The sequence below is a fragment of the Erpetoichthys calabaricus genome, chromosome 14 (assembly GCF_900747795.2).
Source record: "Erpetoichthys calabaricus chromosome 14, fErpCal1.3, whole genome shotgun sequence".
NCBI lineage: Eukaryota > Metazoa > Chordata > Cladistia > Polypteriformes > Polypteridae > Erpetoichthys > Erpetoichthys calabaricus.
Genome location: NC_041407.2, coordinates 20,704,246 through 20,717,959, shown reverse-complemented (window position 1 = coordinate 20,717,959; position 13,714 = coordinate 20,704,246). Strand labels below are relative to the sequence as shown.

The window sequence follows — 13,714 nt, the reverse complement described above, 5'->3', positions numbered from 1 at the left end:
ATCTCTGGAGAGACCTGAAAACAGCTGACCACTTATGATCTTTCATCTAACCTGAGAAAATCTGCAGAGAAGAAATGAAGAAAAAAATAATAATAAATCGACAAATTCAGGTGTGTGGCGGTTGTTGTGTCAAACTCAGAAAATCTCCAGAATGGTGTAGCTGCCAAAGTACAACAAAGGGTCTGAATACTTGTATCAATGGGATATTTCCGTTTTTAATTTTTAATAAATTTGCAAAAAAATTCTAAAGTTCTGCTTTTCACTTTGTCATTCTGGAGTACTGAGTGTTGCTTGACGAGTGAAAAATTAAATTTAAACAAATTTAGCAGTGGGCTGCATAATAAAAAAAACGAGACGAAAAGTGAAGTAGTCCTTTTTGAATCCACCATACATGCATTAAATCAACATCAGTAACGTCAGACTAAAGCCAGGCTTTAGTATTTCACATTCTTTGCTGAAGGGCATAGAGAAACTCACACTTTGTGATAAATAATGCTTTTATTTGCAGTATTAAAAATAAAAAAGTTTATTATGCGATGCCAAACATATAGGTAAATAAAAAAAGACTTCTTTCAATAAAAACTCTGATATAACATTTTACAACAAACGTTTGTAATAGTACATCATAAAAGTCTCTTGTTAATACTAAATATATCTACACCTGCCAGTAGATCAATTCTACAATTTTTTTCAATATCATTTATACCAAAACGTATTTAAATTCTATCTTATTGACCCCAACCCTTAAAGCTCAGAGAGGACCCATTTCCTCCATTTTTGCCACAGTCCTCAGAGGTTCTTACAAAGCAAGTATAAAATTAAGAGAGTCATAGAAAATTAAAATAAGCCTCCCCACCCCAATGTGTAAATCCTTCATGTGTGTGCTCATTTAAGTGCTCATTCTGGTAAACAAAGAAACTGGTGTCTGCTCCTGCAAGGAAAGTCCAGGGAAAAGAAGGCTGATTGTTCCTAGCAAGGTTTTGAAAGTCTCTCAATAAACTTTTATTGCTTAGATAGGTACTGTAAAATATGATGGGTAGTTAGGCCAAGAAATCAGCTGTGCTGGCTTGAATTTTCTCTATAACAATAACAAACGTGGGCACTGGGCACGGTCTGAATGTGCGGACTGTGTCCTGGCACCAAAAGGAGAGTTAATTCCAAAGTGTTATTCAGTCGGATATTCCAGAAGACCCATACCTTGGAGAATGCTGTTAGGTAACATTTTTTTTCCTTTATATATGACAGAAAAGGAAGAAGGAAAAAAAAAAAAAAAAAAATGTTTCAAGGTTAAAGATCATGTTAGTGGTTCAATGTTAATGGCACTCTATAAAGGGTGGATTAACCTGCTGCCTTAAACAAACATCTAAACGTCTACTCTGGTAAGGTTCGATTTCAAATCTTTGCTAAGCAAGGCAGCCAGCCACCTTACAGAAAGAGAGGGTTAGTCAGCCTGCCTTTTACATGTTTGTGCTCTTCAGAAGAAACAAAAACAGCACCACTAGGGGGCAGACTATTCCAAGCTGCCTGCTATCTTGTGTGCTTTTCCTATAATTGAAGAGGCCTTAAATTACACATTGGGAAAACTGTTTATATATAATCTTCACAGGGTTTCCCCCTTAATCACATACTAAAAAAGGTACAGTATATTAAGATAAGCATAAAAAAGACACCTGAGTATTGTTCAGTGGAAAGTCTTCAACCTGATCTCTTTCACAAACAACACAAAAAAAATCTTTAGTGACATGACAAAGCCATGGTTAGCACTATAAAGAGTTATAATCCTGTCCCAACAGAAGCAGCTCCATGATTTGGGGTGTAGCAAAACATGGATGCAAGAAGGGCTCTGCCATAGGGCACTGAGTGTCCTCAAGGCAATTTCATTAATTTTAATTTCATTAAAATTCATTAATTTTATTATCATTATGAAAGTTCTGTTAAAACATTCCTTGGTAACTGAAATTTCGATTAATAGGTCAAAAGACCTTTGCTTGGTTAATTTCTGAAATAAGTATAATGAAAAAGTATACATTATATATAGGGTATACCAATGGCATTATTAGTTTGATGCCAAATTGAACATTTTAAAGGGTAATTCATCTGTTGTGCTGGAGGTGTACTTGTATCTAGCAAGTGACACATCAAAAAACTGTGAACCTCTATCCTCTTACCCCAGCCAACAGCTTTGATCCCATTTCGAATTAAAGTGTTAACACCTGTTTAGCAAAAATAATAAAATCCAATTAAAAAAACACTATACTTGATAAAAGAGGGATCGCACACACAGGTATTTATAGTCAAAAACGATAAACTCGAGGATGGGTTCTACAAGTTCCGTTTTCTGCTGTTTACCGTTTGCAGGTGCAGGAGACTAATAAGATGACTTGCATCTACACACAGACATCAGGAAAAGTAAATTCTCAAACAGGACTATTTATTCACAACTGACTTACCATTAGAGCAAAATGTTACTCTAGTCACATTACAGGATACGTGTTGCTGGTTTCTCCTGAAGAAGTACACAAGTGTGGAGCTGTTATGTAGAAATGCATAATAAAACTATGCAAAGCTTTTTCAGACTTACTTTCCAGTAAAAATTTTGATTTTAGAAAATCCTGTTTTTGTTTCTTGCCATTTTCATAGACAGTCACATTTTAAAGACATGCACATTGTTATGCATGTGTGATGGTAATGATAATTTAAAGCTTCATTTCTCTTATGGTGAATAGGTAAAAGTTGAAAAAAAAATGCATTATTTCCAATATGGATATTTTCCTATTATAAGCCAATGACTCGCAGTATAAAATGTCTGGAATTATTAACAAGCAGCACTGCATCTTTCTTTTAACAGTGGGATATCCAGTAGCTGTTACAGGCCTAAATAAACATGTACAGGAAACAGTACAGCATGGAAAACAAGACTGCCGGATTACCGCTTTAGGCAACACTCCTGCTAAGGACACTCATAATAAAATAAAGTGACATTTATCAAAGTCCACAGTCTAATGTGCTACAATCATTCCAGTGTTGCCACTTCAACAATTTTCTCTTTATAAGATATAAAATTATAGAATTGCCTTCTGACTAAATGCAATAATGAGGGCCACCTGTGGTGGCTTCCTTCTAGCATATCACGGCTGCCATTCTACTGGACAGTTTTACATCTTGCATCTGTGTCTCTGCATAAAAAGAAGAATGTGCGACAACGCAGGAAATAATCCCAAATGAGGACATACTTGCTGGAGTCATAGAAGGCTAGATGAGAATGGCAATATCCTCATTAAAACTTGGAGCAGCTGTAGAAGGGAATCACCTTTAAATGCATGTAAGTACAGATTTTATAAAACATCCAACATTACAGGAATATAAACTAAGAAATATTACCTGTTTTTAGTCTAAAAACCTGCATAGATTTAAATGTACATGTGTACTGTATGTACACTTATTTCTTTATGTAAACTATTTGAGTAGAATGTGCTCATATCAATGAAACCCAACTCAATGTACTTGACTGATGCTGGTCAAAGTTTTGTGTCCTAACAACCGATTCACATCATCACCAAAGTTGGAAAAGTGGGTGATCAGATGAGGAAACAATCCTGACATGTAAGCTATATCATAAATATTTACTCTTTAAGTGGTTTAAAATGTTGGCAAATATGCAATAGAATATTCATAGCAAAGATATAATAATCACCTCAAGGCTGGGAAGGTGAGCTGCAATAGATGCAGATGCATCACAAAGCAAGGCAGTGGATGATATCAACCCTGTTGGTGAAGATGATGGGTAGTAACTTGGATACAGATACGAAGCAAAGGAGATTCCAATCACCCACTGCTACGGTGAAGGAGAAGTAGGGAGGAGAAAATGACACAATGAAGATTTTCTGTGAATGGGATAAAAGGCAAGGGTAGGAACATCACTGGTTTCTGACTAAGGAGATTACCAACATGGAACACCCCCCATAAAAAATCAAAACTAAATTTAGGTAAATAAGATTAAAGAGTGGTTCTAGAAAAGTGTGACAGGAGCTCTATTTCAAAAATAAAATGGGGGAGAAGGATATGGAAAGTATAATCATCAACTCAATGCATAACAACTACCATTGCTCAAAGGGACCTCTGTTGTCTTTACATGACAAGTAGAGAACAAAACTAAACTTAGTATGTCCCATAGCTTCATTAACTCTCAAATGACCTGCTCAATTAACTAATTTCAACAATACACAACAATTCACGATTTCCATAGTGTAATTTCAACTTCTGTTTCTATCCCCCAGAAAGGTAACAGAGGACCAGCCTGTGTGGCACTTTCCTAAATATTAGTGCATCTCAGAAAGGAACAAGGTGCATTTTTAGCTTGTACTGCTATAAATGTCAGATACTACTTTCTTCAGAAGCTGGACTCTGGCACTGATTTTTTACTGTTAAGTGATGCAGTGCTGTGCCGCATTTTCTGCAGAGTGTCATAGGTGACTTTTTCTGTACAACCAGCCCTTGGGGGAGGGTGCAGCAGCCCATTTCTATGTAAAGACGCTGTCCTCCTCAGCGTCGAGTCGGTTTTGCTTTGAATGTTGGAGGAACTCTGAGATCGCTTGATGTCAGTTACTGGGTGACCAGCACTGCTACTGTTTTTTAGCATCCCACTGGGCATCTTACTGTGTCCCCCATTAGGCAGCGTAGCCATAGAGGGGCCATTGATCATTTCTGTGCTCCTGGACACAACAGCCTCTTTGGGCTTTTTGCTGTTCTTTCTTAGGAAGCTGTTTTTGAAGAAGGTGAACTTCCCCTCTTGTGGTTTGCCATCTTCACTCTTCTTGCCTTTGGTTACTTCAGGAGGATTTGGATCGTCCCATTCACCTTTTCCCAGTTTGTTTTTCTTTAGTGTGCTTTCACTGTTGGAACTTTTTCTACCATTACCAGTTGATGAAGAAGTATTTAAATCACCCTCTTTGTTTTTCTTAGAAGTTCTCCTGGTCAAAGTGTCATTGTCTTTTATTTTCCTATTTTTTTTTAGGCTGCCCCTTTTCTCATTTTCCAGCTGCATTTTCTTTTGGTCTTCCAGCACAGTTTCTCTTGAAGTCTTCCCCAAACAACTTATAGTGGGTTCTTTGAGAGGGCTACGGGAACGAGGCTGCAGCTCTTCTGCATAGGTTCTGCTTTCATCATTGTTCAAAGTCATCAAAGGAACTATGGAGTCAGTTGTGCATCTTGGCCGCCTGCCTGACTCCAAATACTCAACAAGTTCTCCGGGCACTGGCTTGGGCTGATCCTTGGCTCCAAAGGACCAACGGAGTGGTAGAGATTTTGTCATGCCTGCTTTCATCTTGGTTGGCATTTTCAAGCTAACACTTCTTCCTTGGATGCCACGAACAATGGGCCTGGTTTCAAAACCACCTACAGTTTAAAAAAAAATAAAAAAATACAAATTTGGATCAACTGAAATGACATGAGTCAGCAAAACCCACATTAACTCTCTGGGTAGTTCAATGAAGCACTCATCTGCCAGACACTCACATACAAATATACTCTCACAGACTTTATCAAAACTCTGATTGACCAAACACACCATTCGGACTGGTGCACTAGTTCAACCAGTCTACTGGCTGGTGTTTCAGTTGCAGTTTGTTGCTCAGTATTCATACCTTTTTCCTCTTTGTGAGATACTTCAAGAAAGACTGGAGATTCAGGAGAAGAAGCACAGTTGGTTGAAACTCTAGAGACCAGACTTGCCCTCTTACTATCTTGATTCAAGCGTACAAGCCAGTGATCTGACACAGAGGAGCTGGTTGAACCTGTGGTGGAAAGAGTGAATAAAAACAAAAGAATATTTTAATACAATTGTTTTGGTATTGATGGCTGCTCAGAATTTGATAATTATAAATAGACAGCCAAGGGACTACAAGACCTATAAGACCTGGTGAAAAAATGAAGAAATAAGCTCTTTCTCTTTTGTCTGTTTAGGTTGTTGTGCAGAGGGGTTTATACATATTTGTTGATAGACACAAATCTGCCTACAAACACTACATTATGGACTTACCTCTCAGTGAGCTGCTTGCTGACCATTGAGGAATAATATTCCGTTTTTGGTAGAAAAGAATGTAGGCCCCTCTGGTACACACCTCTTCCTGTGGAATGAGTTCAACACTGCTATCATCATAACTGTACCACTGGGCATCCACTGAATTTCTGCAGAAGGCTGCACAGCACAAGAACATGTCAGACATAAAACCGACTCAAGACAGATTTTTAACTGTGCAGATTTTTAACATAGCCTATGGAGAGCAGAGATCAAAAAAGACTTTCAGTCACTACAGAATGAAAGAGGAGCTGGGCACAAACTTAGATTTCTGTGGCATACATAGCATGACCAAAAATATTTCAGCCTGGACACAAAAGGGGTATTTTAAATAATGCTGATTCTGTACGTTGTCAAAGAACATGACTACTAAAATATTCTTATCATAGTTTGTAACATTTGTGAAAAGTGGTCAAATCAGTACACCTCAGTACATAGCAAAAGTGTGTGTATTTTAGAATTTAGAATTCACACTAAAACATGGTGTACGGACAAATGCGGAAATGTGCGTACACACAAAAAAAATCCAGATGCATAAATCTGTGTGTTCGCCAACTTCCGTGTTCTTCCGCTACATAAATCCCGGTCAGCGTGAAAAGTAACAAACGTGCACGCGCCTGCCACCACTCCCAAACTCCTCCCAGAATTACACCTCTTTGAATATGCAAATCAATATAAATCGCCCTTAAGCTCAGTGTTCTGTGGAGGCAAGGAAAAAGTACTATTAGTTCGTTTTAACAGTGCTATAAACAACAAAAGGAAGTTGATCGAGTGACAGAGTGCCAGAGAAACTCAAAAGCTCAAGTTCACAAAGTCACACAGTGCCTGAAATAAAAAAAGTTGTCAGATATCAAAGTCGCAGTGAAAAGGCGAGTCATAGCCCACCGTCCGAGTGTCATATGAAAGCTTATTAGGGTACAGAGAAAAGAAAAAAAAAATAGGCACACAGTGGGGAAAAAAGCTCAAAATTTCCACTTTAATCACCTAGTTTATTTTGTCATTAAAGTAGATCATAAAGTTCATCTTTAAATCGTTTAATTTACTAGTTACACAAATACCATCGTAACTAAAGTAGCAGGTTAAATGCTTTGTATGTGTTCTTCTATGTGCTCTGTGTGTGTGTGTAAATCACTACGTGCTTCTTAAACAGGCTTTCTCTTCAACCAACAGGACACAGAATCCATTACATTTGTGATATTACAGCTCTCTGAATAATTAAAATACTGAGATGTATACTTGATATCATTTTCATGATAGGAGTTAAAGCATGTTATTAAACATGGGAACATGGTGGCGCAGTGATGGTGACGAGCTGGCGCCTCATCCAGAGATTGTTTCTGCCTCGCGCAAAATGCTTGCTGCACCGTGCGGGACCTTTGATGAAATAATTTATTGCAGCAGTACTGTCTCTTTCAAACATACTAACTCCCAATTCCTGTCCTTCCTTTTCTTTCTCCAAGTAACCAATCGCCACACAATCAGCTCTGTAATAGAAGTTAAGCCATCTGTGAAGCTTAGAACACCGATTCTTCAAAACTTTTAAGGAACATTGAAATATCTTCGTAGTACATGTTTAATTATTCCATCAGTCTATCCATCCAGGGTCACGCCAGTCCCAGCAAACATACAGCGTGTGGCAGGAACAATCTCTGAATGGAGCACCAGATCGTTGCTAGCACTATGCCACAGTGTCCTCACATGTTTAATTATTAACAATATAGATTATTTAAATGATTTTAACATTTTATCTGTACAATGTAATAAATATATTTTGCTGTATTTCATCTTAAAAATTATATCGTCATCATATGTAAATACGCTCTTTATAAAGTGGCTCAGGTTGTGCAATATTATAACTGTATCGCAAGTTTACAGTGAGGTAATTGTACTAATAAGTACAAACAGTTCTACAAGGAGCACTTGATGGACTGATTGAGTGCATTTATAATTCTTGAGATGAAACTGTTTCTGAACCGTGAGGTCAGTATAGGAAAGGCTCTGAAGCATTTGCCATATGAGAGCAGTTCAATAGACAGCATGGCTGAGGCAGCGTGTGCTAGATGCTGTATACTGATAATTCTCTTTCTGATCAGCTGCTGTACAGCTGTGATTCCACACTCAGATCGAGTGGGATAAATACTTCAGAGTAAAAATGCTAAAGCAGCTATGGTATTTGGAATAGTTTGGCCATTCCGTGGACCATTATATTGTTACAGGTTAATTACAATCAGATAGATTAAACTAATAAACAATATGTGGTTAATTTCAGTGTATTTGATAAAGCCGCATCAGGGATGTGAATCTAAAAAAGAAAGGGAAACCACACTAGAACAAAAGCACTGCTTTGACGCTGTGTGCCGCCAGTTGCAAAACCAAGCGGAGAACTTTTGTTCGTCAAGCATTTAGCTGGCGTGAAAATGTGCGTGGCTTTACGGCAAGTTTAGGTTTCATACATCTCGATGTGAGTGTGGAAACGGGCTTACGCACTGTTTATACTTGAGGCCCCTGGAGTGTAAACACAATCCAAAGGTTTGCCCCAAGGAAGTAATCTCATTGCCAGACCTCTACAATTTGAGACACCTGTAGCCCAACCTAAGTCCTATTTTCCATAAAAGTCCACCATATCGACTTATTTCTTGTTAAGGACAAGAACCAAGGTGTCAGAACAGAAGTTTTTGTTCAAACACAAGTGTGCTGAAATCTGCATACCAGGCACTTCACTAGAACCTAAATTATATATGACAGCTTGAGTGCACAATGGCAAATCACACTGAAAGTCAAGGCATTAAGTGGTTTATCTGTACAGAGGTAAAACAAAACCCTTTATAGTTCTCAAAACATCAGTCAACATTCTGCTTTACCTTACCCTTTCAGTTTAATCATGCCTGAAAAACAAAGTAATACCTGCAGCAAGCGAACTGTCTAGTTGTTACAAGTTTTTGAATTCAAATTGCAAAAAGTAAAATCTATTGGACTTTCCTTACTTTTCCCCCTTCCACAATCCCTGTGTTTATCAAGACAATGGGGTAGTTGCTTATGTCTAAACATGAAGGACCATATACAAAACCAAACAAAGCTCATTTCAAATAATCTGCTCTGAATAACCAGCTAACAGCTTTTTTAGACATTTTTCTGTGAAGAGAACGGTTTAGTTTTTACATGGTTTTACAAGCTTTTATGTACATTTGTGTAACCGTAAAATTTAAAAATCAGGTGCTTTATATGAATGTGTAGATTATATAACATCATAGGTACATGGCTATAATCCTACATTTAATGAACAATTATGAGTGTGAAATGAACTTAAGATAGTCTTACAGAAATCTTAATGATTACTGGCTTTGTTAAAAATGAAACCAGCAAATAAACATTAAATGGAACATCTCATCTCTCTGGCATGATGATCATTGTCATCTGCCGTCATAGGAGCTTCATAAACTTTGCATTTCAGTTGCGGCACTCTCTGCAGTGTGCAGACCTGGGACCAGTCAGATCTCCGTAGGAATACCTTTTCTTGGTCTGATCGCTCTGATGGCTGTCATACTCAGGGAGTAGCTGTTGCCGTGGCAGATCGGCTCCTCTCAATGGTGTCCAACGTCACTCTTGACTTTGTAGAAGGTGAGGGGCTGCGGATTCTGACCACAGACTTGTTGTTGCTACTCTGAAGATCCAGCTTTGGTCCAGTACACTACCACCTATTAGGAAAGTGAGGCTGGACCTGACCAGACTTCAAGATCAGGCTGTTTCTAATGCGTTTGTGTGAGGAACTTACAGACTTTGAGTGCAACTGCTGATCCTAATGTGATGTGGGAGACCTTCCATGGCAAGACCCTGAAGGTTGTGTTGGTGTTACCAGTGTTCCCAGAAGGAGGTGTTTCATCTTGCAGGGCACCCTGGATATCATCGAGAGGAGTCACAGTGCACGGCTTGATGGCAACTCAGGTTTGTACTGGGAACTGAGCAGGATGGTAATGAGGGCTCAGAGGACAGATAAACAGGAGTTTGTCAGAGGAATCTGTGAGCAAGTGACACCAACTATGGTCAAGTGACCTACATCCTGCTTACATAGGATTCGAAGCATTAAGCACATTCAAATGTTTTCCTCAGATAGTCGCAGTCAGGGTGGCTGATGGAACAGTCCTTACAGATGACACTGCAGTTGTAACCCGCTGACCTGGCTACTTTGAGCAGCTGTTTAAAGCTGATCCTCCAGTTAGGACATTGGATGTCTCTGGGTCCACGGTTCTTGAGGCTGAACCTCCAATTACCTGTGAACCAACCAACCTCAATGAGATTGCACAGGTGCTGAACTAGCCGAGGTTAGGGAAGGCTGCAGAGATCTGTGGTGTCCGGGGCAAACTTCTCCAGGCTGGTGGTAAGGCTGTCCTGACATCGCAAGCAATCTTTGATTCCATTTGGGAGACTAGCCTCATTCCAACTGACTGGAAAATGAGACCTGTCTTTCCTATCTGGAAAGGGAAGGGTGATCGTCTTGATTGTGGCAACTACAGGGGGATAACACTGCTCTCAGTGCCAGGTAAGGTCCTTGCTAAGGTCATCCTCAATAGGATCCATGATCACTTGCTCATTTACCAGCGACTGAAGCAGTCTGGTTTTATGCCTAAGAAGCCTACCATCGACCACATCCCGGCACTGAGGGTTCTCATGGAATGCAAATGCGAATATCGGCAGAGTTTCTTTGTCGACTTTCGTAAAGCATTTGACTCAGTTAATCGAGTTACCCTGTGGGACATCCTGGGACTTAGCGGGATACCCTCAAAGTTGCTGTAATTAATGGCAGGCCTGTATACTGTTACTGTGAGTGCTGTGCAAAGTGGAGGCAGAATCTGCATTTTTCCTAGTTGATTCTGAGGTTCGTCTTGGATATGTTCTGTTCCTACTCTGTTGAATGCTTGCACGGACTGGGTGTTGGGCAGGGTCGTAGGGTCCATCTGCTGCAAGGCATCTATTCGTGAAGAGAGATTCACTGATCTTTATTTTACTGAGGATGCTGTGATCTTCACACAGTCAATGGAGGCTCTGATCGGGACTCTTGAGAGACTGAGTGAGGAGTCAGAGTGACCAGGCTTACGAGTGTCCTTGATAAAAACCAAGATTCAGGTCTTTAATGACCTCTTGGGCACAGCCATAAGCAGTGTGTCTGTCTGTGGAGAGAGTGTCGACCTTGTCAAGAGGTTTACTTACCACGACAAAGACATTCATGTCTCTGGTGACTCTTCCTATGAAGTCAATAGACAGACTGGGAGAGTATGGGCCGGGGTTTCATCAGGTTGCTGGAAAGGGGTGTGTGGTACTCCGGATATCTATGCAAAAGGATGAACACCCAAGTGTTTAGTGTCCTGGTGCTTCCTGTCTTTCTATATGGTTGCAAGACATGGTCACTATCCAATGACCGGAGACGAAAACTGGACTCCTTTGGTACGGTGTCTTTTCAGAGAATCCTTGAGTAGCGCTCGTTTGACTTTATGTGGAATGAGTGGTTGCTCATGGAGTCCAGAATGAGGCACATTACCTGTATTGTAAGGGAGGGTCAGTTACGGCACTACAGCCATGTGGCGTGATTCCACATGGATGATGTGGCTTGTAGGATCCTCATTGCTGAAGACCCATGTGGCTGGACCAAGCCAAGGGGACACCCATGTAACACCTGGCTGCCGAAGATAGATGGTCATTTCCACAGGGTGGGCCTGGACCACATATCTGCCTGGGGAATTACCAACCAAGATCCTGAACTGTTTTGTCATGTGGTGGGCGCCGCAACATGCTGTACCAGTGCATGCTACCCAAACTGACATGACTGACTTTCCATAAAACCTCAAAATACAAAATAGCCAATGACTTCTACTACAGTACATTACCTGTGATACAGAATACTTGATTTACCTGTGTAATGGCCACCATGTAAGCCTCCATGGTGATTGCACACAGCGTACAGGTCATAAAGAAAGTCTTGCTGATGCTGACTACCATCTGGAGCAGTCTGTTTCCACTGTGGCCACGGGCTCAGCAGGTTACGGGTGCTGTGACTTCTCTTGACCACATGGGGAGCCATATCCAGGCCATTGAAAGGAAAACGCACTAAAGTGGACAGCTTGTTGCGGCGTTCTCCAACCTGCCTGAAGCGCTTCAGGTGTAGAATGAGAATGTCTGGCAGCGTCCAAAGGCTGAGCTTGACTGTACCCTGCTGGAGTTTCTTACAGTGAGGGCACTTCCAGGCATCATCTGGAGCAAGCTGGGTTACATGAGAGCAGAGAGACAGACAGAAAGAGAGGCAACATAAGGATTTAGAGATCTTGACAAAAACAATTATCTTTGAGATAGATGGTAATACTCTCCAAACCACACATATCAAAAAAAAAAAAAAACAAAAATAGGACCTTGCTTGCACATTTAAAATATGCTATCCAACGTACTCTGTATTTGAAAATTTTCAACAAAACAGTAATAATCTCATTCAGCCCTGTTGCACAAGTTGAACCAATGGTAGTCTAGTATACAGTTTACAGCTGAACACTGTGCATGCTTGCAGAACCAATATAGCCCTGAGTCAGAACACCATTGCTGCAACTGTATTGTGCACTGGTGAGTTTTAGGGTGCACTCAAATTTATAAGTAAACGTAAACATAAACCCAACCAATATATCTGCTATTAGGTTTATGTGTGGCGACCACTTGCATCACATGTGAAATGATGGATTCTAACAGAATTTAACTGTGTAGATCAGATTCTTCTAGATTAACCAGCCGTAACACTTCTTATCACTTTGGAGTGTTTTTCAGCTCTTGAAACGCGCCATTGTGAATTCAAGTTACATTCAATGATAACTCAGTGCCCCCTGAAAATACTGATGTAAAACTGTTCCAAATGATGTAATTTCAAAATGTGTGAGTGGCTTGGGCAGACCTGCTCTTCCTTGGTATACAGTTGAAAGCACTCGTCCAGTGAGCAGCTGTGCTGCTGTTGGTGTTGCTGTTGTTGAACCCGGACACTGTCATCATCATGGACTACCTCCTCTTGGATATTCCCAAACAAACTGTGAGAAGAAAAAAAAAAAGTGATGGTAAGCAGTAGCAAATAATGCAATTGAAGATACCCATCAACCTAAATAACCTCTGCATGTGTTTAATGGGTAAGTAAACTGACAAACTGGTTTAATTTGCATTGGTAATGACAAAATGTGTCCAGAGACATCTACCTACAGCACCGTAACCCACTATTAGCAAATCTGGGCATCATTCTTTTTTCCTTTGACAACTAAGAATAATACAATGGATGGGTGGGTACTGAAACTATACAAGAGTAGACAAAAATAGGGCAAAGTAGCAGCTTAATGAATGCTACACTTTATAACATCAACATCATCACCACAGAGAAGGCACAGCCCTTCCCAGCCAGCTTAAAATTAAGATTTGAAGACTTAGATGTCACAAGATGCCTACCACTCCTTGGCTTTGTCATCCCATTCAATGATCAACTTCACATGAGGAGGTCCTCCTGGTCCACAGAATTTGAGGGCTCTGATGAAAACCAAAAAGAAATAGATGTTCCAAGAAGGTTCAACCCAAATTCATGTACAAGGAACTGACCTTTATTCAAATACATTCTGATAAATGTTG

The 13,714-nt window shown here is 40.0% G+C and overlaps 1 protein-coding gene across 1 annotated transcript in view; it reads right to left on the bottom strand.

Annotated features, from left to right (window-relative positions):
- Positions 1 to 479: 479 nt before the first annotated feature.
- usp43a (ubiquitin specific peptidase 43a) overlaps positions 480 to 13,714 on the bottom strand; it is a 136,647-nt gene continuing 123,412 nt past the window's right edge. The window contains exons 10-15 of the mRNA XM_028818595.2: positions 13,538 to 13,615; positions 13,002 to 13,131; positions 11,981 to 12,329; positions 6,038 to 6,196; positions 5,643 to 5,792; positions 480 to 5,394 (exon numbers count right to left, since the gene is read on the bottom strand). Coding sequence (XP_028674428.2) covers positions 4,391 to 5,394; positions 5,643 to 5,792; positions 6,038 to 6,196; positions 11,981 to 12,329; positions 13,002 to 13,131; positions 13,538 to 13,615 — 1,870 coding nt within the window. The 3' untranslated portion in view covers positions 480 to 4,390. The remainder of the gene's footprint in view (positions 5,395 to 5,642; positions 5,793 to 6,037; positions 6,197 to 11,980; positions 12,330 to 13,001; positions 13,132 to 13,537; positions 13,616 to 13,714) is intronic.